Raw genomic sequence first — 26,184 nt, 5'->3', positions numbered from 1 at the left:
AATCAGGACACTTGGCAGTGCTACAGGGATGTTACATTTCTGATGCATCACTTGAGATGGCTGGCCTGGAATGTTAGTCCACATTGATATTTGGTGTCCTGCGGGCACAGTGGGCTAATTCATAAGGAGGCAGGGGGGGGGGGGGGGGGGGGCTTTTCATGCAGAGTATGAGAACTTCAATGTTCTTTCTGCACCCATGAGCCAAAGCTTTGCGCGGCCTCGGGGAGGAAGCCGGGAACAGCAAATGTCAATGATGATTGTCTCTGTTTATCTGTTTCTTAGGTCAACTTTCTCGCTAAACCAAATGTTCTTTCTGTTTTGGCTCCAGCGCCTCTCCTCGTGGCCACACGTCTTTCATTTCTGCCTCGGTGTGGTTCTCCCTCTGGACCCCACAGCTCCTTTTTCTGCTAAATCCCCACTCCTACACACACACACACACACACACACACCCACACACACACACACACACACGCATACGTGCACATATGCGCGAGCGATCTACATGAGGACCAGCCTGTTGTGAGGGAGGGATGCTGTCGCTGCTAGATAGCTCCTAAGTGCCCTGGGGTACTGCTTCAGCTTTTGTCATATAGAGATGTAAAGTGCTTGAAATTCAGACAGCAGGGGCAGATTCCAGACAGGCTCGTCTGCAACTGTTTCATAAAACGTTGAATGGAAGCTGTTGCCAGTCTGGCTCCTTCATTATCAGGTTTTTCATAGATTTCCCCTTCAAAATATCTGTTGGTTTGTGTCACTTCAATTAACCGAAGAACACCCAAACACTGAAGAGTTTACACCCATGTAATGTAGGATGACTGTTAATATGTGAGTTTAAAGGTCAATTTACGAGAATAATACATGATAAATGACACTTTTGCTTCACTTTTTGGCAGTAAACAATATTTTCCAGTCTCAGTACATCAATAATGCAGGCACTGAGGCTACATGGTGTGATCAGGGTTACCACTGCAAAAATCTCATCATGCTTCAAAATGATCTTGGCTTACATTACAGGCACAAGTGTAAGCTAATAGCACTTTGAGGCACAGCCAGCGCCCTCCAAACGTAAGCGGAATCACCGAGGAGAGTGTCTAACTTCATCAGCATGGAAATGTGAGGCTATGGGCCACCGGACTTGCCAGGCTTTGCTGGGACGTACTTGGCTCTTAGTCATCATCAGCACTTGAACCCTCTGTTATCTGAGTCATACGTGTCATCACACTGATAACTTCCGCTTTAAAACAGCTACCCTCTCTATTCTGGCAATATAAGTTTATATTTCTGCTTATTATGTTGAGTGTGTGGTGTTGTTTCCCTTTCAATAAAAAGGCCTATTGTGCTAAAATGTGATAAAAATGTCCTAATACCGATACACCGAGTTTTATCATTGAGTCTGTTTAAAGTAAACATGAAACCCATGAAGAAGAATAAGATGGATTGCAATTGTGCATTTCAGCAATGTTCATTCTCACGCCACGGGACAGACACTCATAAACGGAGGAAAATGTCGGTGTAGGTAAAAGCACACAGCAAGGTCAACAGCATGTACTCCAGCAGTACGTAAAATTGAAACCATAGAAATAACACGGCTGTGGTGAGACGGTTGTAAAGTGAAGCGCGGCAGCAGGCGCATCTGCTTTAGAGCCTTTGTTTTTGGTTTGGGAGGCTGCTTTACTGTCTGTTTCTTTATGTGTTTTACTGGGAGAGCGTATGATTGATGATTGGTGATAAAATGCCTGGCCTGGGGACGCTCTGTCACTGACGCTTGTTAGCTTGGAGCTCACCCACCGAGACATCAGCCTCCCCCTGCGCAGAGAACACACTCCCCCCTTCTCAGCTCCTGTGTTCAGATGAATCACAGTCAGAATATATTTTGCGCCCATTATGTAGAATTTAGTGAAAGCTTAAGTTCTTTACCTCTAAACATTACATCGTGATGAATAAACTTGTCTGAGAATAACAGCTCAGACTGAATCTTATATTTCTATAACAAGCTTTGAACATTAAATGGCTCCACTAACTTGACTGATATGAGAAGGCTCATATGCTGCTTTTATTTACTGCCATGTTTCTTTGTAGCTATATTAAACTATCAGGTGCTGCATTTTTGCCTCCAGATGCAATTTTAAAGGAAACGTTTTAGTTGAAATTATGGTTTCGGGATATGAAAAGTACTTTCTTTAAAAAGAATTGCCTGAAAAGGCACGCAGAAAACAGCACGATTTTCAGCTCCTTTTAGGCGGGTCTCAAGTTCAGCGCACCTCTATTAGTGTTAATTAATGATCGATTGATTGTAGAAATTGTGCAGGAGTAGCAAATGTTCAATCCTCCATGTGGTCACCAGTCATGTCTCCACATTTATGCCCTGTTTTATTATGTCTGTACTGAAGATGAGAAGATAAGAAGGACCCAGGTCAGGCGTTGTTCATCTGCACATACGTCCTGCTCAGGAAACTTCATTAACTTCTCCCCTTTCCACCAGATGCTCCTTCCTCCTCTCCTGCGCTCTCTGCGAGACACGGCTCCACTTGTGACAATGGCTGCCCAGAAATCCTCGAAGGACTCGATGACTCTCAGCTCAATCTGCCTCTGACGAGTTTCTTCACCTTCACGGTCTCACCGCCGTCCTTTTGTTTGACCACCGAGCCCTAAGCCAGGCTCACTGTACACACCACGGAGGACCAGCATGCATTGTAATATCTGTATTACCACAGCGGTGCCTTCCTGACCATGCAAAAAATAAAATAAAATAAATAAAAAATCAGCATTTGGAGGAAAAGAACAAGTGGTCTGGAGGAGAACGCTGCTCTGATGGGTGCCTGTTTCAATAATCCAGATAACAACATTGTGATGGCAGCTATGAAATTGGAAGGCCTGCTGAATGACTCCAGGGAGAATCGGTGTGATAGGACTCTGCAGATACGTGCATAAATCCCATTTTGCATGCCTTTGTCCACTGCGTGTCATTTCCCTGACACATGCAATTAAAGACCATCTATACGGGCAGATAACAAACCTAAACCCTGTCCGCTCTGAGAGACGCCGGCCCGCCTATCAGGCTGAACAAATAACAGTTCCTACTTTAACAGGCTCAGACAGTCAACCGTTTGCTGCAATGCGGAGGCACGAGGAGCTGGAAGATTCCTCCTATCCCGGCAGACATGATCACTCCTCTCTCCTTCAGGACGTCAGCGCAGTGTCGAGGGGACAGGTGCTGATTGCTGACCCCTTCACTGTGGCTCCCTGCGTTTTTTTAAGCAGGATTCAGCGGACAATGAGACACGTAAGGCTCATGATATTCTGTAATTGGATTTCCAAGAAGTCCCTCACATGCTACTAATCCTTCCAGTCAGCACCGCGGGGCTAAAAGGCAATCTTCATTGCAGATGAATTAAAAGGAGGGTAATTGGACGGCCATGTTGCAAAAATCCAAAAATGTTTCTGAAGAAAATCTAAATATTTTATCCTCGTATCACTAAGGACCGTTACTTCCATCTTTTTGCTTCTCTTTGAGCGTTTGCCTTGTTATGTTGAGGCTGGTTGGACGTCATCAATCCCCAGATCCCGTCATTCTTCCCACCTCGGTGATTGTTTTTCCCAGCCGAACGTCTAGCACGCGTCAGCCTGTCCTCCCTCTCCATGTTTATATCAGTATATAGGGTGCGTTCCACTTCTTCCTGCGTCCCTTCATATCTGTCTTGTGTGTTTTGGTGCACACAATCACAGCTAATCTCTGGTGTGGGCCGGTGCTGCGGTTAAATTGGGGGGTGTAGAAATGCAGACAGGCGTTTCACAGTTGGTTTTTGCGCACTGCGCTAAAATAGCCTCCAAATAGCGGTTGATCGTGTGGAGCTTAATGCTGTCGTGTCGTATCTAGTGCTATTAGATAAGCTTTAGAACAGCAAGTTTGCCTTTCTTTTTACTTGTTAACCCAACACTGGCGAGGAAGCCTGTCAGCATCGCTTAGGCAGAGAAGTACAGATGGTAGCGTAGCTGCACGAGGATGGACAGCCACTGATGGCTCGCCAGCCTGTTCACACACGCAGGCCTAATCAGCGTCTTTCTGCTGGGAGTGAGATGAGTTAGAGGAGGCAGGACGCCTGGAACAGCAGGGGGGTGGGAGGGAAGGAGAGGGGCGTTTCAGCGTGTCAGATCACGACATTTAAACTGTGGCTGTCAGAGAGAGTCTGGAATTGTGTCCTCACAAGGATCAGGCTCGATCAGCTCCGCTGGATCGCAGGAAACAGCCCGTGGACTGGCTGACCAACAAAGACAGGGGGGGAAAAAAAGGATGTGAAATCATTAAAGTTTTAGGGTCCTCATTGTTATTGGAACTTCTCTTGGTGAAGTACATCAATTTGGGGCGACACACTTGAAAAACTTGTTGTGGAATCAGATTACTCACAGTCAAGTTAATACCCAGCAGTTAAAAAGAGAAACTGTGTGGTTCCAGGTCATGTTTGGATTATAGAACGTGACCTTTGTGCAAGTCTGGCAGGCAAATCAATGTCAAAATGCGGGGTTGCCTGTGCAGCCCTCCTGTGCACATCTGCTCCATCAGATCTCCAGTCCTTTCTGTTAAACCTTTTCTGATTGTCACTGTCGCTGTTCCTCAGCTTTAAGACAGGACAGAGATGAATCCTGAGATTCTTGTGTCCTCTGAGTTTAATTCCTCCTGACTGCTGTCCTATATGGACTTTTCTATCTATGTAGCGCTGCACAAGAACAGGAGAGGTGGGGACTTCTTCCTGACTCGTGTACACTGGAGCCTGCAGTTTCTCTAATGAAATTACATGTCACAACTCATATCTGTTGGTGATAAAACAAATGGAGCTCAGCCACTGGGGGATTTGCATTGTGAATCTTGATCACAGGGTTGAATTTTCAAACAGTGTCTTCCGGCTCTTTGCCTTCCTCCAAAGAATAATGAAATAAGTGATTGAGGACATGAGCTGGGAGCAGTTGTTTAACCTTGAAGACATGGCATCGAGCGCGCTATATTCATTGTTATTCTCAATCCAGATCTGTTTAAGTATGTAGAGTCCAGCACCATCTTTTCATCTCGCTAGTGCCCTTGCTGAGACGATATCCCTGGATGATCGCTTACAAAGTGATGAGGCATCAAAACGCCGCATCACACACACCCGGGAATGCGCCACATCCACGAGGTCTTTGGGGTTCTGTGCATTTTAGTAGGCGCGGAACAAAAAAACAATTCTAAAAGCGATTAGAACGAAACTTCAACTCTGGTCCATTGGTTCTATCTGCTATGATGACACTGTTGTAATCAAAGTAATATTTCAAGCCAGACATCGATGGGGCAACAAGCACTATTTAGCCAGTTGCAAACAGTGGGAAAAGGTCCATTTTGCTGGGTGATTACATCTCCTGTTATCACGCAGGAAAAACGCCGGTTCGCTAAATCAAAGAGCTTTAAAAGATTCCTTTCAGTGTTTTCTGCAGAAACAAGTCTTCCTGGTGAGACCAGGGATGGTGGGTGCCTGATGTCGGAGGCACTCCCATCCTGTTCCATGTTTCATTCCAACAAAATTTACATTCAGTTCTCGACAAGACCCGGAAACCTGCACCGAAAAGTTAGCTGGCCGTGAACAAACACTGTCCATTTCACACCAAAACCAAATTTAAGCTTCTTTTTGTATAAAACGAGCCAAAGTCTATCCCCTTAAAGCTTAGAGATCAGACTACAGTGGCAGCAGCACCACAATAGGCGGAGGGAAAATGGAATGTTTAGAATTTTCCGTGCTCTTGATATTTTTAAGAAGTAATATGTTATTGAGTCTCTCCATCTATTGCAAAAGATAAAGAATTGACTTTGACATTTATTTTCAGTCCTTTTCTTACATCAAGTGCAAGTTTGATAAATATGTAGCTTGTCTTAATTACTTTAGCAGTAAGAATGATTAAAAAAAAAAGATAAAATCACTGCACAAAAACTAACATTTCTAAGCTGCATTGAGGCAATTTTAAAAACAGCTTAGTCTGAAGTTGGACAACAAATTGGCCCTTTGTTCACAATTTTTAAAATTAGCCATACTTGCTAATGGCATATTTCTCCTATTCTAATATAGTGATGTCAAAGTAAAGGAAGCAACTCGTTGCCTAATTCAGTTGTCGACTGGCAACAATGAGCCGCTACAGCCACCTGACCGATCAATACACTCGATACTGCAAAGTTTATGCCTGCAATCACCACTGGCTCTAAACATCAGGTCAGCAGTTTTTTTTATTTTTATTTTCACCTCACAACTATGTGAAAACTGTTAAAATGAGAAGACAAAAAAAAAGATTATTTTTTTGTGTGTCTACCAATGCAAATATTCAATATCTGATGTGATACAGCCGCACATACAGGGATTTTTTGACATCATTGACGGCTCTACTTTCCACTGTCGGCTTATTGGCTTCAGTCCGTGTAAAACCAAATGTGGATCATGGATGGACGTGTTCAAGACCTCCTCAGACTTCCTCAGCCTGCACAGCCCCGACATCCAGCTCTCGTCATGGTGACGGACAGACGAGGCTGTGCGATAAGAAGGTGCACGGAGCTATCACGCACACACAAGCACAGGCTTTGGTCAGTACATCTCTCCATCTTCAGCGCCGTGCCTCTGTCTTTTGCTATTCTTTTCCTCATAAACAGAGATCAGCTACCCAACTCTCCCGGGTCCCTTTTCATCATATTCGAGCACTGTCGGGGCTGCAAAGGGCACAGCGTCTGAGAGAAGCTTCCCATTGAGGTCTTTGGAATGGATTCACTCCAAACGGCCTTTTCATTCTGCAGCTGCGATGGATTAGTCCTGTCATGGCTCCAGATGAGGTTTGCCTTCCTGATCTGCACGCCATGCTGGCTAAGGCGCCGCCACGGCAGCGAGATAGCAGAGAGGGGAAAAGAAAATGAAGGGACAAGAATCGCCGGTCGACCAATAGTTCAAAGATGGAGCTCCTCAATATTTTATGAGAGTCATGCATGGACACACAAACACGGTATGTGGCCCGGGGGCGACCGCCCACAGGTTTAATGTAGCCATGTGTGAAATGGTGAGAGCCACACAACAGCACTCTCTGAATTAACCATTGAAGGCAGAAACAGAGGAGGGCGACGGCTGAGCGAGCACATCATGTTCACTTAATTCTCACTCGTGGGGATAGTGAGCACAAAGGACCGGACGAGCGGGCCGATGCGTGCGGAGTCAGACAACGCCGACGCACCACAGTCAGATGGACACGCTGATCTGCAGCTGCAGGAACTGCCCTTGTGACATGACGAGAGCGGAGCCCCTCAGACGGCCATAATCTCCTGCTACCAAAAATATCCCCCAGAAAATAACGAGCCGCGTTCACGCCGATTCGGTCAGACTAAGGGGAGCGTTATGAATCAGTGGACAATCATAAATTTAGCGCTTGACGTGGCGACAACGCGAGTGATTTGAGTGGTTCGGCTGGCTTCTCGGACCCGCATCATCAGCAGTTTGGCCTTCCGGATCCTCCTCTCACGCCACTGCGCTCTTAAATCTGCAGCTGCAGCGAGTGTCGATAAATCCACCCTCGATGTTGACCTGTATTGTGTCTTTCGTTGCGCCCGACTGTGCCAGGACGCTTGCGTGTCTGCATCTGTGGAGTATTACAACTGACCGTCTTCCTTCCTCACCTCCTTCAGCCGGCCTGTTAGAGCGCCCATACGCCAGCACCACAAGGTTACGATGCTTCAGTGGCCCCGGCGACTGCGAACTGTCACAAGCGATCAGCTGTGATGGAGCCCTCGTTCCTGCACAGACATGCAGCGTTGGCGCGACTCTCCTAGCAACTGGCTCTTTTTTAAACAGGCCAGGAACGTGCGGATGGGTCGGCCCAGTCGACAGGCTGGAAGCTGGAAGCTGCACGGCCCCCCTACCCCCACTCACCCAGCACTTTATGATCCAATATTTACTAGTCTGGAGAGCACATGCTGACATTCCCTTTGATGCTTTGTATTGCTCCCAACACCGCTGTGATGCCCCCCCCCCCCCCCCCCCCTTTGTATTTCCGGCTGACTTTTACACGGCAAAATATTTGGCAAAGAGGGAAAATAAATCAATACGCACCTATTAATGCAGTCAAAGTTGCCCGAAAACATAAACAGCACTCAGAATCAATCCCGGGTTGTCGAGGGATATTACGCTGAAGGCCCAAATGCAGTTTGACCTTGTTCAGGACAATGCAGTCAGCAGCTTCTGTCGAAAAAGGCTACGGAGTTGTCCCATTTTTTTTCTCCCCCTTTTGGACCCAGTGAAGCCGGGCCAATGCAGCAACTTCCAACGAGGCGCGATGCGGATGTGCTATTGCAGCTCAAGGAGGGGATTACTGATTCAGTGATTACGGGTATTGTAGAAGAGTCGAGTGAATGGCCAATAGCTCGCTGAGTCTAACTGCAATGGCTGCAGGAACAGAGCTGTAATGGGCTTTGTGAGAGAGATTAAATATACTGTGTATAAAGAGAGATGGAAGCCAGAAAGAGCGGTAAAAATTGCTGACTGTGATGAGAGATCTTTTCAGTGACAACTTTTGAAAACACTTCCGCTCCATCCTCTGAATCCTTGCCATTTTTTTTTTTTTTTAAATAAATGGTGCGTCTGGGCAAATGCCTTCTTGAAATGAAAACTAATCTCTCCCACAAATGACGTATCCCGCTCTCTCCCGCGAAGGTTTTGCTTGCTGAGGAAACAAAAATGGGAACCAGATTTCAGCCACTCGCAGACGCGATCCCGACACACCTGAGATAAATGGTTGGCAATAACAGCCTGCCCTGCTCTTCATTTTACTTATAGGCACCACATGGGTGCATTTCTTCCTTCCCCCTTATGAACAGTTTGCTCCTCGGAGCAACAACTGCTCGCAATGCACCACAAATATTCCTGGAAGGTGCCCTCTGTGTGGTCCGTCGTGCTGCCTGTCGCCACTTTCGACAGTGGCTGCCGGCTCCTCTTGTTCATCACAGTGGAGGAGTGATATCATCTCCAATAACAGAACACACACTTAGCCTGTCACTGGTGACTTATAGAGAGAATGGCCCGTTATTTGAACGGTGGTGAACAGATGTGCCGAGCATGGACGGAATGGCACGTTGCATCGAGCCTGCTATGAAGGCTCCGGCTACGTCAGCTTCCATATGGGTTAGCGTTCTACGATTCTGGAACTGTTTATGAGTTCAGTTGATATTAGGTTGCTTCCATATGTGCGGGCCAATTTCGTAAGCTCCAGTTTGCAACACGGAGTAGTAAAACCGCGTTAATGCCGCGGCGCTCGTTGGCCCTGTAGTGCGAGGCGACGTGCAGACTGTAGCACGATAGCTTCAGGCTACCATGACAGTTCTTCCATAATAATTTCAGCTTAATCCTGCTTCTCGCTCGCAATTCATCACATCCTGGAGAAATCGTGCAGATAGATAAGAGAAATCAATAGGAAAACATTGAAAAACCTCCTGGCATCATCACAGTAGATCTGACCATAAAAGACTCATCACTGAGGGGCTGCGGAAATCTTTGAAAAGCAACTGTGATCATAAATACCAATCTGTTTCTTCAGCTGATGGGTTTTTCTAAATATCCACTTCCCGGCCAAGTGGCCGAGCGCCCGATGTTTGTGAAGGATATATGAAGAAGTGAAGCCACCACAGCAGCAGCGAGCGAAGCTGCTGTTTTATCAAAACAACATCTGCCAGCATCAGTTATTCCAAGACAAATAACGCTGGGCTCCACTTCTCCGAGGTTTGGTTTAAGAAGCTCCTTTTTTTGATATTCTGATTAAAAATTCATTGTGTTAAATCCGCCTCAGACTATGTTTTATGTTTTCTATTTTGAATCTCATTATAGCTTCAGCTGCGCCCAGCTCCAGAATAAATAAATAAAAATACTGCAGAGGGCATTTCATGGCCAGAAAATTAGGTCAAAATCATTTTCCCTTTGGAGGTTTGGCTTTTTGACTTCTTTTTTTCTTCCTGTGTTTGCTACAAAAGCCACATGTGAGCAAACCGAATGTAGTCGTAAGAAGTGAATTAAACTGCAGCAAAGGTTTATGTCAGGCTAATACTGTAGGTGGTGCAGAGCTGTCTCCCAATGTACTGAAACAGCCATTAAACCAGCACGTATGGGGGGAATAAAATTGGTTTCATATCCTTTACTGTCACTGTAGGCTTATATTAGAATTACTAACCTAAAGCTTTGATACCTTCAAGTTATATTATTATATCAGAATGACACAATGAAATTCAAAATTGAAGAAAAAAATAGGTGTGCCCTGAACATTTTAGGAGGTTAATAAATTAATTAATAGGTTTTTCATTTGAGTTCATTTGAAGAGACTATTTTACTCTGTTGAAGGGAGTTTTGAAGGAATACTTTTGAAAAGCTTAACCGACATAATTTTTTGACATTCTGTTTCTCTAGAACAGAACATTAGAGAAAATTGATTTTGCCATTTTCTGACATTATAAACATCCATTTAGTCATCAATTGAGCAAAAAAAACTATTACAAAATATTATTTTGAATATAATAAAAGTTTTTTATTATTATTAATTCAGTATTATTCTTGTATGAACCAATCAATTAATTGCTTGACAGTAACTGTTGTGTCGCCAGTGTCGATCCTGTGAAGACTGACTCCGGGGAGCTGGATGACCCGGATCAGCCGATGTGACAGGAAAAATTCTTTAACACGTTTTCGTTTTTCCACTTTTCCCCATCTGAGCTATGCAGTCAGTCAAGCCCTTCTGGTGACATCCCATCCTCTCCCTCGGGACCTGCAGCTCCCAGTGCATGTGACCTCATCCAAAACCATTACTGTACCCCTCATCTTACTGAAGTCTATACCCAGCCGCCTCCAACGGCCCCTGAGACCCCCCACCCCCACCCCCGCTGGCCTTAAAAAAAACCCATACAATTACACAATGACTTGTGCTTTCCTCTCTGTCGCAGAGTCACGGTGCTTTGGTGCAGAGGGCAAACACATTCTTTACAATTGACACAAAACCCTCTTAAAGTACCTAAAAGCTGCACTTTTTCTTATTTTCCGCAGGTTCTGTTCTTGTCTGTCCTGGAACCTTTGGGCCAAAACAGCAAATTCACCGAGTGCAAAATGTGAAGGGGGCAGCGGGACGGGCTTGTGCCATGGAAGGGGGTAAATATACAGTGTCTGCTTGTGTGCATATGTGCACGCACGTGTGTGTATATGAGCGTGCCATCAGCAAACCCCCATCTGTGCCTCCAACACAGCTGGAGTGAGACGGACGCCGCGTCTCAGCACAGCCCCCACAGCCTGGAGAGCCTCTGTCTGTCATTTAGTCGGGCACTCTCTCTCACATTCCTCAGTTTTAGCCTCTCTAATCTCACTGCGGGCTTTTTCTGAATCCTCAGATTCCTCTGCCGTGTTTCATCGGTCACACCTTTCAAGCTGAGTTACAGCCTGCGTGACACCGCAACAACCACCTGAGGCGCTTCTCCTAACCACAGCCCGCCCGGCGAAACGGGTCTGTGGGTCGTTCACACCGTCGCCGCCGTCGGGCCTGAAAGCAACTCTAGACAAAGATCTGGGGGAAAAAGGTCTCCTCCTGTTTTACAACATATGTCATTTGCCACGTGTGCTCAGTCGGTGCTCAGCCTTTGGCGCAAGAGAGGATAAAGGTCGGCGAGGGTGAGATTTGGTCGGGATGGAGCCAAGTGTGGAAAGTCTCCATCCAACTGACAGGACAGCATAAACAAAAACAAGTAGGAAAATCCACATATTAGATCTATTGGTCTGACTTGTAGTTAGCTTGGCCAGTCTTTTCACTTCTACCTGTCACGTGAAATATCCTCACACGTGACCCACTCCCACATTTACTGCTGAATTTTCTAGGCTGGTTTCTTCTTCTTCATCATCCTGCCTGAGAAAGCTGATGATTAAAATTGCCTTCTCTTTGCGTTTCCCTTATTGAGAGGCCGACCAGCAGCTCGCCCTCAACAAAAATCCTGAAAGCTGCCAATATTCACATGCGCATCGGAGCGACGCTTCAAGGCTGTTAATGGCATTCAGGACAGAACTATTCATTTGTGGGCCTCAGCAGTGCCAGTTGCTAGCTTTGAAATGACCTGCTGTTTATATGGAGATTGAACAATATCTGCGGAAGAACCAGCCATCTTTAAATCACCTGTCTTTATTTACACAGATCAAAGCGATGCTTTCATCATGACACCTCATATGGTGATTATAGATGTCTGCTAACGTAGATAAAAGATATAGAATCCAATAGTATCATGTGTGAATGATTCTATTGTTAGAATTTTGCAAATGTTAAAATATCCTGTATCCTCTTGTCAGAAAAAGACACCCTAGATTTTTATTTTAATTTAACGACGGAATCATGAAAAATCTCATTTATGTCTCATAAACTCTCCTTCTGCGGTTGCTAATATGGTCAATATAAAGGTTCAAGCTCAAAAATATTGCGATCAGTTTTTTCTAAAGAACACTTTATCCACCATCTCTATTCAAGTAAACAATTACTAAGAGAAGCCACATTAAGTACATCTTTGTTTCTACTCATACTTTTCTTTCTGTTTTTTGCTGGATGGGGGAGGAAACAGTGGCTGAACATTGGAGCGAAAGGAGGCTCGGCTCCTGCCACGGTTTAAAGACCTGGAGGATTCAATAAAGGAGGAGCAGGCACATGTAAAAAGGCTGGCAGAGAGGACACAGGCCATTAGCCTAATGACAGAATGAGGAATGAGGAAGAGGGAAATAAGATTCAAAAGCCAAACATTGCAAAATTCGCCTTTAACAAGAATCAAGGCGCGTAATCCAATAAACAGCATGGTAAACAGAGGTGGTGGGGGGACCTGATGGAAGTTTTTTTTTCCCTGCCTCAGGTGAAGGAAGGAAAAGAGAAAGGGTAAACAGGAAGGAAAAGGATGGAGGTGTCATTAAGTCGGCCAGCCGTGACCATCAGGAACATTAATGCTGTCTTCTCTGCTTTCTTTAAACAGCTTTGAACTGCTCCTGCCTCCTCCGCGTGCGTACCCAACTCCAAGCTCTCGCAGCCATTACGGACCCTGCACTGGTAATTACGCATCTCACCAGTTCTGATGTCACTTCAAAGCAACAACCATCCTGCCGCTGAAGCGCACGCCGTGTCTCCGCGGTACAAAGGCGAACCTCGAGGATTACTGGAGCCACGCATTGTTTTGCTGCCGGTCACTAATTCAATTAATAGCTTTTAGGATTCATCCTGACTAGAAAGGAAATGCTTCGACAACAGACTGCCCCTTTATCGCACTTTAGGTATTTTGGGTGGAAGGTTTAAGTGCAGGCAGGTTTAATTCCTGAGACCTTATGCAGGTTCTTTTGTTCCTTAACCTATAATGTTCTTTAATGTACTACAAGTGAGGGGTGGGGGGGGCTGCACCATGAAGTGGACCACAGCCATGCACGTCCCACCATTAAGGAATTTGCAGCACGGTGGCCAGATGCCTCCCGAATCACACAATCAGGCATTCTTGGAAATTAAACTGACACAAATGATGGAATAATCCTCTTTCGCCTGATTCTGAACCTAAAAAATAGAGTGATTCTCCCGATGCAGGGCTGAGTCACTCACTTGGAGCGATTGATGACAAAGACACTCAAATGTCCGCTGGACGACTGTGACTGCTCTGCGGAACAAATAACAATGCTGACGAATGCAGAAGCTCAAAGAAAAAGGAATAAAAGGGAGGCCTTTTCATTCAACAAGGAAAACACAGAAGAAGAGCCTCTGGGGATGGAGAGTCAGCAGCTAAGTGACATTTAATAACCGTCATCTCCATTTTGTTTCAGTGCACCGGCAGAGACGATCGGAGATGCTTGTGGACTCTTATGAGCTCAGCGTGACATGTCAGCAGATGGCAAGATCAGCACAGCGGGAGACTCAGGGCGAAACCTTAAAAGAATTAAACCTCTGATCATGCGTTATGAGGACCAAATCTCTGGGCAGCTCCCTCTTTATTGCGGTCCTCTTAAATATATGAATGTTTGAACTGTAAAACTTTGGCAAACTTTCAGCCCAGAAGATGAAGTTCCAGCTGAGGAGATTAATAGGGTGCGCATCAAAGCACCGAGCAATCCTGTCCTTCCTCAGCCTCGTCACGAGCGAACCGAGACAGTGCAAAGTTCATTCCTGAAGCCTCTGCTCCTGATGGAGGTGCCGAGAGGGGCGAGAAGGAAACAAGAATCAGGGTCAGCGATCCCACAGGGTCCCCCCTCTCACCAAAGCTCAGTCTGAATAAAATTAATTAGATTCTGATATCAAGTCTTTCCTGCCTCCAATGCTTCAACACCCGTGAAATTGCACAGCCCTATCTATTATTTATTCATTCTCATTTGCTTATTGTTTCTAACGGTTGCGTGGGTCAGGGTTCTGCTGCCCGTGATACGAGGTTCTCCTTCACCTCCCCTGGTGCTCAAACACCTCTCCTCTCCTGGCTCATTCGCTGACATTGGGTTGGGGAGCTATGGATTTTTTTCCCCCTCCCTTTTACCCAATGACAGCGTGCTGAGGTGCTATGAGGACTGGGTGCTAATGAGCTGACTCTGCAACGCTGGGGGAGATGCTCTGTAACACAAGGGAGGGGAGTCAGAGGACAGTGTGATCAGGGACGCTCTGGGTTGGAGGCAGAGTCTCGGCCGCGCTGTCAGGCAAAGACGAGTGCCTCCAAAGTCGTCCTTTCATCCAAAGTAGGCCTATTATTCAACATGTCACTAAATATTTGGTAAAATCTGTTTTGTTGGAATTTCCAGGAAATCCAGCCAAAGGGAGGCAGGGCGAGACCAGGGAGCAAGAGCCTGCAACTGTTGAATCATGAGGAGTAGCATTATGTGTCTCACAGTGAGGCTGTTGGTCCCTGTTTCAGTAGCTCACATTTGCATTTTACATTTTCTACACGCAGTTTTGTTCTGTTACAGACTGGGTCTATTAGCACGTGAAGGTTTGTAAAACGGTTTTCCTGCGGAGGCCAACATGTGTCACCGTGTGTTTCCAACTGAACTCCTTTCATTATGTGGAGGACACGTGTGTGCAGTCATATTGTGTCCTGGAATCCTCAGAGACCTTGTGAACCACAATGAAGTGAGAAGAACTCGACTTCTTCCCTTGGACTGAGATGTGACCACTATTAGAAGCACGAGGAGAGAATTTCACATTAATAATTCTGCTCAATCCCACATGGACACGGTGTGTGTATGTGTGTATCTGTATGTGTGTGTGTGTGTGTGTGTGTGTGTGTGTGTGTGTGTTTGTGTGTGTGGAAGGTGGACAGGACTGAAAATAGAAGTGCACTTACACGCATGGGTGACTGAAAAGCTGTTGGAGGACTCGAGGTTGTCGACATTGTAGTTGAGGTGGAAAGGCTTCTCCGTGGTGTTTTGGTTGGTGTTGTAGAGTTGGACAGCGAATCTGAAGGCGCTGTGCTCCTGCACCGTGGAACGCATGAACAGTCCCCCTTAAAGAGATGCAAAACAGAATTTAGACAGGGCCCCTGCATCTTCTGTCTATCTGTCAGGTTTGGATTATTGTCGTTATTATTTTATTAAAAAAAAATAAAAAACAGAAACTCAGCTTCAAAATTTCTGACTGCTACTGGGAGGAAATTTCTTTTTGAAGAGTAGCCGCTTCTTCTCCCCACATCCCGTCCTCCTCACATACTTGCCTTCAGTCCAGCCTATTTGGTGATCGGCTGAGCTGTTCGAGTCGCTTTAATCTACAGTGATTTTAGCGCTTTTACGCGTGAAGCTTCTGTAAAATCAAGTTGGTCTATATCACTGCGCACTGCGCTCGGCACCAAGCTCTCAGGGATGAAGGCACAGAACGCATTTTTCATCCACCCTCGTCAAAAAATGGAAAGAAAAGCAAAACAAATCCTTCAAATGTGACGGATGCGCCAAAAACACTTACCGATATTAATCTGATTGGGAAAGCCTGCAGACGACAAGTCCAAGAGCCAGAGCAGGAGCAGAACCACACGTTGTGCCATTTTCTTCGACTTCTCTGTTCTCAACTCCTGGAAAGGTTCCCTCTCAGCAGTGTCATATGTTCTGGATAGAAGCCGGGCGCGATGAAAATCCAGTGGAAAGATGATCGCCGCTCACAGTGCACCAATTAGGTTCACTGAGGTGCAGCCCAGCTGCAGAACAACTCGGCGAAGGGAGAGAAACAGGAAAGAGGGGGTGGGCTCGGGGAGGAGGAGGTGGTGTGTGTGGGGGGGGGGAAGGAGCGCTTCTGAACTCGGATTGGACCCGTCGCGGCGGGTCAGCGTTGGTCAAACTTGATCTGACGCGAAATTAAACGCCCGCTAGGTTACAGCGACTTGGAAACTACAGCCGCGCTCGTCAGGGCTCGGATCCCTTCGGTCGAGTCAGAAAACACCGCAGTCTCAGATGGACGACGAGCCCGGCTGCGTCCGGCTGCTGCATCTGCCCAGGAGCCGATGGAGACGCTGCTGCGCCACACGGAGAGCCCGGACTCAACTGCGACCGTTCCCACCGTCCTCTGCCTGCGTTACAGCCTTTATTCTGTCGGGAAAGTCTCCGGCAGGTTCCGCGCTGTTATCCAGCGCCCCTTGCAAACATATCCTACCGATGCACGGATGAGTTACAGGCTCAAAAGAGGTAATAATCGATAATAGAGCAATAATTATTATGGCACACACGCGCTCCACGCACACCGAGGACGAGGGAAGCGGCTGATGGAGCTGTCTGTGGTGCTGAACCCGCTCACTCGACCACTGACAGGAAGAAAAGTTGTTTCTTTTAATCACCTGATTGAAACTCACCTCTAGTTTTTATTTACTCGAAGTTTTAGTGTCTCTAATGGAACATCTTTCATTCCCGCAATTCTGCCGGAGAAAGGGGAGAATAATCTAGGGATTATTGACCATTTATCATCTTGGATCTTTGAAACCATAGTTATTTTTTACATTGAAATGTCTGATACTTCGCAGAGCTATCAAGCAGGTGGATAGGACTCATTTTAAAATCAGGATCACGTGTGGTGCTAATTTTAAATAAAAGAAGCGATGACAGCAGGTCGTAACCAAGGAATATAAATCATACAACATGTAATATTCATATGTATGCACGTGGCCTCTTTTTACTCTCCTGCATGAAGAGATGGGAATTTCTTCTGATTGGCCGGCCATATATAAACATGGGTCTGAATAAATGTATGAATAAGGCTCTGCAACAGTGATGCAGCTGATTAAGAATTAATGGCCGACGCTGCAGTAGTAGATGAATACAGGGATTCAGTATGTGTGTTACCAGGACAGGAAAAGAGAATGAGTCACACACATTTCCCAGCTGTGACTGAGGATCATGTGCTTGATGATGGGCTTTTAATTGTCCTTGTCACTCAAGCGATGCTGTGCTGTGACCCGCTCATCAGAAGGGCCAGATTTCTTTCTGCACAGGGCCAGAAGTGCCTCTCAGTTCCAACCATTTGGAGACGCGGTGCTGATGTCATGCTCTCTGGGGGATGACATCACCTTGACATCACACGACGCCTGAGCTGCACCGTGTCACAGCGGTGACCTCCAGGGCCGGAGTCATGGTCCAGTTGAGACAGTGACCTGCGTGCCTGCATGATTTTAAACAAAAAACACGGCTAAGAGGGGGGTCCTCTGCAGCTCAGCTCTGGCTTTAAAGTCATTGATAAATAGATTGCAATGATAGTGGTCTTAAGAGGATAATTACGATGCTTTGGTCATGCTGGATTACCCTACAGGAAACAGCAGGAATTATTATATTATTATTCTTATTACTTTTACAAGAATGAAAACCTCACAGTCCAAGAAAAGAGATCTTCAGAGCTGAAAACACACGCAGAGTGTTACTCCCACAGACAAAGTGAAAAGAGGGAGAAATAAATGAATACGATGTTGCCTTTTATCTGGTGATTGCTGTGATTCACAGGCTGCTGCCTGGAGCAGCAGAGGCCCTCACCACTGAGCATTATTCATTTTCTCCATGGCATCTCCTCTGAGATCTTCATCAATCTTCCCCTCTTAGAGGATATGAAAGCAAATGTGTTGGAACCAATAACATGAAAAAAAACCTGCAGCTCATTTTTTTCTGCTTTCTCTGGAAATCTACAGGGACAATTTGTTTGATTCACTCCTGAGCTCATAGTGCTAAATATTACATATTCAGTTAATGAAGATGTAGATATGGTCTTAAAAACAGATAAATTACCTAGCGTGCCCCCTTAAATAAGCGCCGGGATCAGAAGCCTTCCCGAAATATAATTGAAAAACCTTTTTTATTTCATTGGCCACCTTTTAAAAAAGATTAACCCTAAAGGTGCCAATTTGGCACACTAGATGATCTATGGAGGAAAAACACATCCATTGTCTACTATAAATAAGTTTTCATTCAATTTTAATGAAATAAAATTTTAATTTTAATTTTAATGAGCGTCTCAGACGCTCTTTTCTACTTATAAAAACAAACGCCAATAATAATGTAAGTTTTTGTTGCACTCTTCTCTTTTTTTTCTTGTGTCTTTATGTCGTGGTTATCAACTGACTCTTTTGGCATACACTCTATTACTGCTTCATTTACTACTACTGCTAGTACCACCATGTTTAGTGGATGGTGCAAATCCCTGTTCACCTCAGCTCCCTCCATCTTTAACCCATAATTCCAGTGTCTCTGTTAAAGCTGTAGAAAAGACTCCCCGTATCAGTCACAGCTGCGGTGGTCGCTCCAGCTGTACGGAGTGCAACATGTTCCTGGTGGAACTCCTGGGCATCAGAACAGACAGACAGAACAGCCGGCGACTCACTGAGCATGCGGGAAGAGCAAAATCCCCGAGAGAACAGAAGCTGTGATGGGGGCTGGAAATTTGACCTCCAGACCCCAGGTATCAGAAACCAGGTCCTCTGACTGTAATGAAGAACTTCAGTATTCTGCTTTGTGGTAATTGTTTTGCATCAAGGCTAAAGTGCTGCGTTTAGAAAATCCTATTATTCCTATTTTTAATTCTACTACTAAAAGATTGAATCACATTTACTCGGTCTCGGTTGTAGGAGTTACAAAGAACATTATGCAAACTGTGTTGGCTCAAAAAAGTGCTTGAAAATGAGATCAAACAAAACACGCCTCATCGAGCGACATGCGTCATCTGCGATGCTAATTGATGAGTCCGTCCTGCTCATGTTGTGGGGAGAGGAGGACAAAGCGGGTTCAGCGCCACACATCTGCTCGGCTCGCTCCTCCCGTAGCCGGATCACAAGCAGCAGCTCGAGAACCAGGTGTTGTGATTAATTCTTACGTTTAGAGCAGATTACCGTGGAGCTTTAGTTTAATGGGTTGTGATGCAGCGGGGCTGTAAGTTTCAAATATACAATCATGATTTTAATTTAGCCAGATTCTTTTTCAACAAGAACACAAACACACACACACACACACACACACACACACACACACACACACACACACACACATATACAGAGGGAGTGCAGTAGGTGTCAAAGACGCGGTGGAGATCCGGAAAAAATCCCCTATTGCTTGAATTGTCCCAGAATGCTGTTTAATTTGCTGTGCTAACCTTTCTATGCCCACTGGTCCCGCTGCAGCATGTGGCGTCTGCAGCCTCGCACCAATTCACCATTGAGGAAGAGAATTCAGCAGTCCCAGAAATGGGCTTCTCTAGTGGAAGATAATGAGAGGGAGTGAATTAGTATTGTGGGAATGATGCAGTTAAACAACCATTATGCAGCCCGAACCCAGTGTTTGAAGAGCCGTTCTAAGAGCCCATCAGTCTTGGCCAGATGTCGGCGGTTGATAAGAGACCCTACTTTCGAGGACATCCTCTTTATTCTGTCTCTGCCTCTTTCCACGAAGAGTCCCTGGGAAGGAACCGGCCCACGGAAATAGAGCTGCCATTGTGGTGAGGAGCCCACGGATGGAAAGACATTTGTCTGACAAAGCGTGAAGGAATCTCCTGTGGCATGAAACCATATCGAGCAAAGGGAACGCTCGAGACGTCGAAGGAATGAGTGATGTGACGCGGTTGAAGTTCCTGTCAGATTAGCCCCATTTCTACTCCTTGTATGCTGCAGAATCAGGAGGATGTCACGAGCTCTTGACTGCCCACAAACACTCCGGCTGCAGTCGGCTCAGTGCGGCATGACGACCACGCGGCGTTCGAGCCTCTTGGAACTCCACAACAAACCTACATGTTCACACGGACATGAAATCCCCCCGTGTGCACCGTCGGTAGGTGGCACATGTCACCTTGCAAAACTGCCTCTTTAATAATGGAGGAGCGTCAGCGTGGACTCGCAACAACCATCAGACCACTGAGGAAACCCCACTTCCATCCCACACCGTGGCGACCACGGAGAAGATCTGACATTAGAAGTAATTTCCTCCAGCTGGTGCTGAATCCTGTCGCTGTGGTATCTGCTATCTGTCAGCTGATACAGATGCCTTTAATACTGCACCGCTGCCCTTTAAGAGCAAAAGAAGCTGCATTTGAAGACACTGTGAGTCAGGTTAAGCTCAAAAGGTGCGATTCCAGTGACTGTAACTGGGGATTAGGTTTGAGTCACTTGCAAAAGCGTCACGAGGTGAAAATCATACATTTGTTTCATCTTGATGTGCAGCTGCATGAGAAGATACGGCTCATTAATAGCTCAAACATTGGAAGTAAACATTTGAGTTTAAATGTGTTTACTTCATGACTAGATTTGATGATGATGATGATGATGTTGCTCTCCGTCCTGGCTGCCTGTAAACTGAAAGGAAAGGCTGCTGTACCAGTGAGGCTGTTCTGTCAGTTTGAAGCATCATCCATGATACATGTTTTCAGGAGAATTCAGACTTAATTCTAACCACAAGCATATTTATTTGGAAGAATCCCGAGTTTTATCGACAGGCCACCATTTACTTCAGATGCAGCTGCGGTCCTGCAAATAAATCTTGTGGCTTTCATCTCATCTTGGTCAACGCACGGGAGAATGATGCAATTTTATTGTTGGATTAGAGTTCCCTTTGAAATGTGTGCTGTGTAAAATATGCCTCATTGGCAGTCTGATCAGACGATTTGTCCACATTTGTTTGCAGCTCTCGAGTTTATTGGATCGACAGAATCTAAAGCAATGCTTTGTACTTCCAACAGCTGGATTCAAAAGCATCCTGGAGTCTGTAACTGAAGTGCTGGTTATTAAAAACCTGTTTGATGCTGTTCATGTTTGGCCACTTTCCATCCTCGGCTACATATACAGTGCGCTGTGATTAGCTATGACTTCAAGATGTTAAATCCCACATGTGTATTTCTGGCTGGGTTTCAGATTCTGGAATACTGTGACACACACACACACACACACACACACACACACACACACAGAAGACGGTGTTGCATGACAAAAGTTGAAAGGCACAGACGCGTTGGGGTGCAGAAAACTGAAAAAACCAGCCCCTCACCACCATTACCAGCAGCAGCAGCAGCAGCGGCAGCAGCAGCCAGTTGTTTCCCCCTTCCCCCATGGCCTCTGCTGCCATATTGCAGTAAGAGGAGATGGGTGTTGCTCGCCGCCTGCATGCCTAATTGAGAGGAAAACAAACTGTTTGCTACAGATAATGGGGAAAGGTGAGAGAAAACACCATTAACACTCAGTGATCCTTTTAAATAATTACCACTGTCTACCTTGTCACATGTCTTGCCGCTGATCCTGTGATTGATTTCCCTTCTGCTAAAGATTTTAAGGCAAACTCGCTAATGCGATAAGAAGAGGATCAATCTGATGAATACGACAGACGGCAGATATTCTGTGCGTTATATAAGGCCAGCTCAGCAGCAAGCACAGGCGGAAATTTGTGCATGTATGCAAATACAAATAATGATGACCAGGGGCATATTAGAGCAGAGGACAATATTTGTCTTTATGCAGCCTTGTTTATGAAGATCCAACATTAGCCCACCACCTGCAAACACACAGGAGTGCGCTGAGTTCAGGAATTTCATAGGCACGATACAGGAACCCAGATGATAGATGAGGTGCGTTCAGGAACTGCAGTCTGGTGTTATCCCCCCCCCCCCCCCCCCCCCCCCCCCTCCAATGCAATGCTCTCCACTTCCCTACAGCCAAACATTCAGTCGCTGCGTTTATGAATATTGCATGTCATTAATGGATGAAGGACTGAGGAGGTCAGGGAAAGATGCATGTATCTTTTCTATTTTAAAGCCTGTGCATCTCTTTGTCCACGTGAGGAGTGTTCCAGCAGTGGCTGCCATGAGGGAGGCTCCTGCTGTTTGTTAGTCCCTCACAGGCTGTAATGCTTCACTTGTTCCATTGTTAGTTGCTTCTACTGTACCTGCAATTAAATTTCCAAAGCCAGAGAAGCTTAACTAATTATTCCCAGCAAATGCCGCCTCTTTCCAATGCAAATAAGCGCGCAATACGCTCTAATAGTGCAGGAAGCCATTACATGGGCTTGGTGAATCTCTGCCACTGTCAATCAATACCAAATTGGATTTGCAACATTATGTTATGTCAGCTTTTCCTGCACATTCATTTGACTGATAAAACCACAATCAAGCTAATGCAATCCCCTCCACGGAAGAGTTTAGTACAGCAAGTTGAAATAAAGCCACTTTTTTCTTTGTTGCCCTGCTGAACAGTTCTCGCCTGCAGAATCTCACGTCTGACGCTGGCGAGCCCGCGACAAGGCTGCGGCCGGACCAACAGCCTGCACGCCCAGGCAGTGATGCGCTCCTTGTTTCAGATATGAATCACAGCGCTCAGTTATGTGAATTTTAATGGAAATATTATCAGTTTTCAGGCACATTTGCATGTTCTCATGTAGTGTGTGTCAGTGGCAGCAGTGGTGATGGAGTGTAGCGTTAGCTCGGATCGGTGCTAAATTAAATAAGGGCATCTGTAAGGCCACCAACAGTCACCGACGCCTCGCAGTGTACAGAGCGTTCGATTGTTTGTGGTGGCTCGTACATAAAGATTGTGACCTGTATTAACATAAACAGCAAATCTTAGATAGGAGCAATGTTCCTAATTTGCCCCATGTAATAATTAACCCTTAGGCTGCATTACATAAAGGTGGCTCCTATGGGTGCTTGGTTGGAGTTCATTTCACAATAAACAGAACCAGGAAGGAGCATTAATGAGACACTAAATATGTAACAGCAGAAGTTTAACCCCTCTTTCCATCTCGGTGCCGCAGAAACAGCACAAAGGTTTCAGCCGCCGAGCTGCCGACACACAGGAGCATTTTTTTGCAGACGCTCGTGGAGGAGACCCAGATGCTGTTTAGAATCACGGAGTTCCCCCACCCCCACTCCCCCCGGCAGATGTTGCTTTTTCTGATAACACTTCCATATTTTGGTAGTGTTCCGAATAGTTACAACAACAACGCCTGAGTTTGTGCACATTTAGCTGGAGAAAGAGAGATAAAGAAGTAAAAGCAAATGAAATGAAACCAAGCATGCTGCCTGCTTTCATGTGTTATTTTTAAACTCCATTGCTGAGGACATTTCCATCTTCTGCATCACTTTCACGTCACATTTTCTGAACACAGTATTCCTCTTAGGGTCATTAAAGTTTCACATTATTTCTCCTTCTCCTTCCTGAGATGAAATGTGTCATCCGTGTGATCCAGGCCACTCTGGCAGAAGTCTTTACCGCTCGGATCTGTGTCGGGCGAAGCAGCAAATCTGTTTCTATTCCCAGCAATCGAACAGCTCACTCATTTAACACCAGAGCTGATGGTAACTATGGACAGCTGAAGTGGTGACCACCAAAGAACAGAAGAAGAACATGACCGATGGGATTTATCAAACCCACGGTGGAAAATTGGCCCAGTCAATGAAAATTCAGAAAATTCTTTGATTCGTAAGTGAAAGTCAACCCTGTGTGCAGATCATCCTCTTTTTACATGCTTGTATAGATTATCATCTGGAAGTGACAGAGAAAGAGAGAATTTGGGGTTTACATTTGCCGTGCTGCTAAAATCGACTTTATCCTGCCACTGTTGCTTAGGAAACAGGATGCAGATAAAACGTCCTCGAACATCCAAAACCGCACAAAATCAGCCCTAGCAGGCCACACATGCACATCTGTACTAAGACGCCACTGGGTAGAAGAAGGGAGGATTTGTATTCATGTATTTACTGCTCAAAAGAGTGGTAAAATATGAAAACAATCAGGGCAATTTGAAGGAAGTAAAAGATTTGTTTGGTGTCTGAGGCTCCTCTCTCTGTCCCCAGGAAGTGTCAGTAAAAACAACAGAATAAGCTGGTTCAGCAGGTTTTGGGGCCACATTTAAAATAGTTTTACATCAAAATAAATAACACTCACAACATATTTATAACACTACGGAACATTTTTTGCAAGGATTTATGTCTCCATGCGGTGGAAACACAGCTGAGCAGCAGATAGTCCAGCTGACCACGTGTGCACACCATGCTGACATTTTCAGGCAGACCTCCTGTCTCGGCCTTTGCATAAAAGAATGCATTAGTGTGATTAGGGTCGCTTCAGTGGAGATATTGCTCCGTGCGCCATTTGCAATTTCAGATCTGACACGGCCATTTATGATATAAGACTGTCTCCTATTAGACTGGATGGATTGAAAGAATGAAACCACAGAGTGGCTTTGCCAGCGACTCCTGGGATGACCTTCAGGCTGACGTGCAAATCAGTTTGAAGAGCGCAAGGTTGGACCCAGATTACAGGCAACAAGTGATTACTGACTGTGATCACTGCGGTGGAAGCTCGTCCCTTAAATACATCTTCCTCTCATTCACCTCTCGTCATCGCTCAGCACATGATTACCAGTATCAAGGATCAGGTGGGAGAAAATGAAAATCTCACTGTTTTCAGCAGCAGCCCCGCATACAACTACCCCTGCTGGTTATTATTCATGTGAGTGTAATATGCTATGAATAAAGGCATGCTAAATGTACATGCAATGCAAGCATGATGGGAATTTTGTAATTCATTAGAAGTGAGCCCGATTTATCACAGAAGCTGAGACTGACTTCATGAAGGTAAATTGTGCTGCTGGAAGTAGAATCTGGCCATCGGAACATCCATCTCATTGGTGAATTCACATTTATTTTTACCTTGTGAATAAAATCCACCATGTTTATGCGCCAAATTGGGATTCACAGTCAGACAGCAGATGGGTTTTGTCCGCCAGATCCCCGCTGCAAAAACCACATCACAGATTCAGCTGCAGCAGACGGCAGGTGATCACGGTTATGGGATGTACAATATGATTACACAGTAAACAAACCTGGTGCTTTTATTCAGTTAGGAGGTTGTGCATATAAAAAAGCTAAAGAATTAAAAAGGGCCGGTCAGACCTGTGCTCTTCCAACACAGCTGTGATTATAGCTCATTATTTCTGTCTCGTGACTACTTCCTGCTCGGGTTCTGTCATCCACGTTGCCTCCTCTGGTTCCAGCGCGGAGGCCCTCTCACACCAGAGGAGGTCTAAACCTATTCAATAGGATCTAATAGTGGTAGATGTCTTATACTTACTCAAAACAAGGAAATAAAAGGCGATCGCAACAGCTTCAGCAGAGTTGAATTGCTGAGCACTATTACTATGCTACTGAGGGATTAAGGATGCTCCTAGTGAGACACAAACGCTCACCCCTGCACAGCTTGGCCATTTTGGCTCCTGGGCTTGTGGGGACAAAGACCTGCAGCCCTGGAAGCTCCACTTTTCTCTCACATCCATGGATAAAGGTTAGCGCTGCTTGCATGCTTAATGAATGAGATAATTAAAACCCATACCCATCACTGGTGGGCTGGCTCGCCTTATTTCACTTCTCCCACTTTTGATGTGAAGGCAGCAGAAAAAGAGAAAAACAGCCCTGGAGGAAGGTGGATCTCAGGGGAGCTCAGTGGGTGCTGAGTTCTTCTGAATGCGAGAGCGCGAGCGCTCCCTCCTTGTGCAAATCTTTGAGTTGTTGATCGTGACGCCTTTTGCATAATGATCTGGGTTTATTTCTCCAGATTCTGACAGCCCAACTAACTATTACGTGCGCGAGTGTGTGTTTTCCCCTGCACTCTTTATGCCATCGCTTTTGGCCCAACATATTGTGTCCTCTGCCGTTAGTGACTTTCAGGGATAAACTGGACTCACAGCTGCG

General features: G+C 45.7%; 1 protein-coding gene and 1 long non-coding RNA gene across 7 annotated transcripts in view; one reads left to right on the top strand and one right to left on the bottom strand.

Moving 5' to 3' along the window:
* Positions 1 to 16,189, bottom strand: part of LOC101075609 (glutamate receptor 3) — a 70,976-nt gene extending 54,787 nt beyond the window's left edge. For all 6 annotated transcript variants that reach the window (XR_003890779.1, XR_003890778.1, XM_003970460.2 and 3 more), the window contains exons 1-2: positions 15,961 to 16,189; positions 15,350 to 15,508 (exon numbers count right to left, since the gene is read on the bottom strand). Coding sequence is in view for 4 of the 6 variants with exons in the window: in XM_003970460.2 (XP_003970509.1) it covers positions 15,350 to 15,508; positions 15,961 to 16,039 (238 nt within the window). In the remaining 2 variants the exon portion in view is untranslated. The remainder of the gene's footprint in view (positions 1 to 15,349; positions 15,509 to 15,960) is intronic.
* A 195-nt stretch (positions 16,190 to 16,384) lies between these two features.
* Positions 16,385 to 21,256, top strand: LOC115252347 (uncharacterized). Its single transcript, XR_003890780.1, has 2 exons — positions 16,385 to 16,673; positions 19,908 to 21,256. It is a non-coding gene; the product is annotated as an uncharacterized lncRNA (long non-coding RNA).
* The last annotated feature ends 4,928 nt before the right edge of the window (positions 21,257 to 26,184 follow it).

This window comes from Takifugu rubripes, chromosome 14 (genome assembly GCF_901000725.2).
Source record: "Takifugu rubripes chromosome 14, fTakRub1.2, whole genome shotgun sequence".
NCBI lineage: Eukaryota > Metazoa > Chordata > Actinopteri > Tetraodontiformes > Tetraodontidae > Takifugu > Takifugu rubripes.
This window is presented reverse-complemented; position numbering and strand designations above follow the sequence as displayed.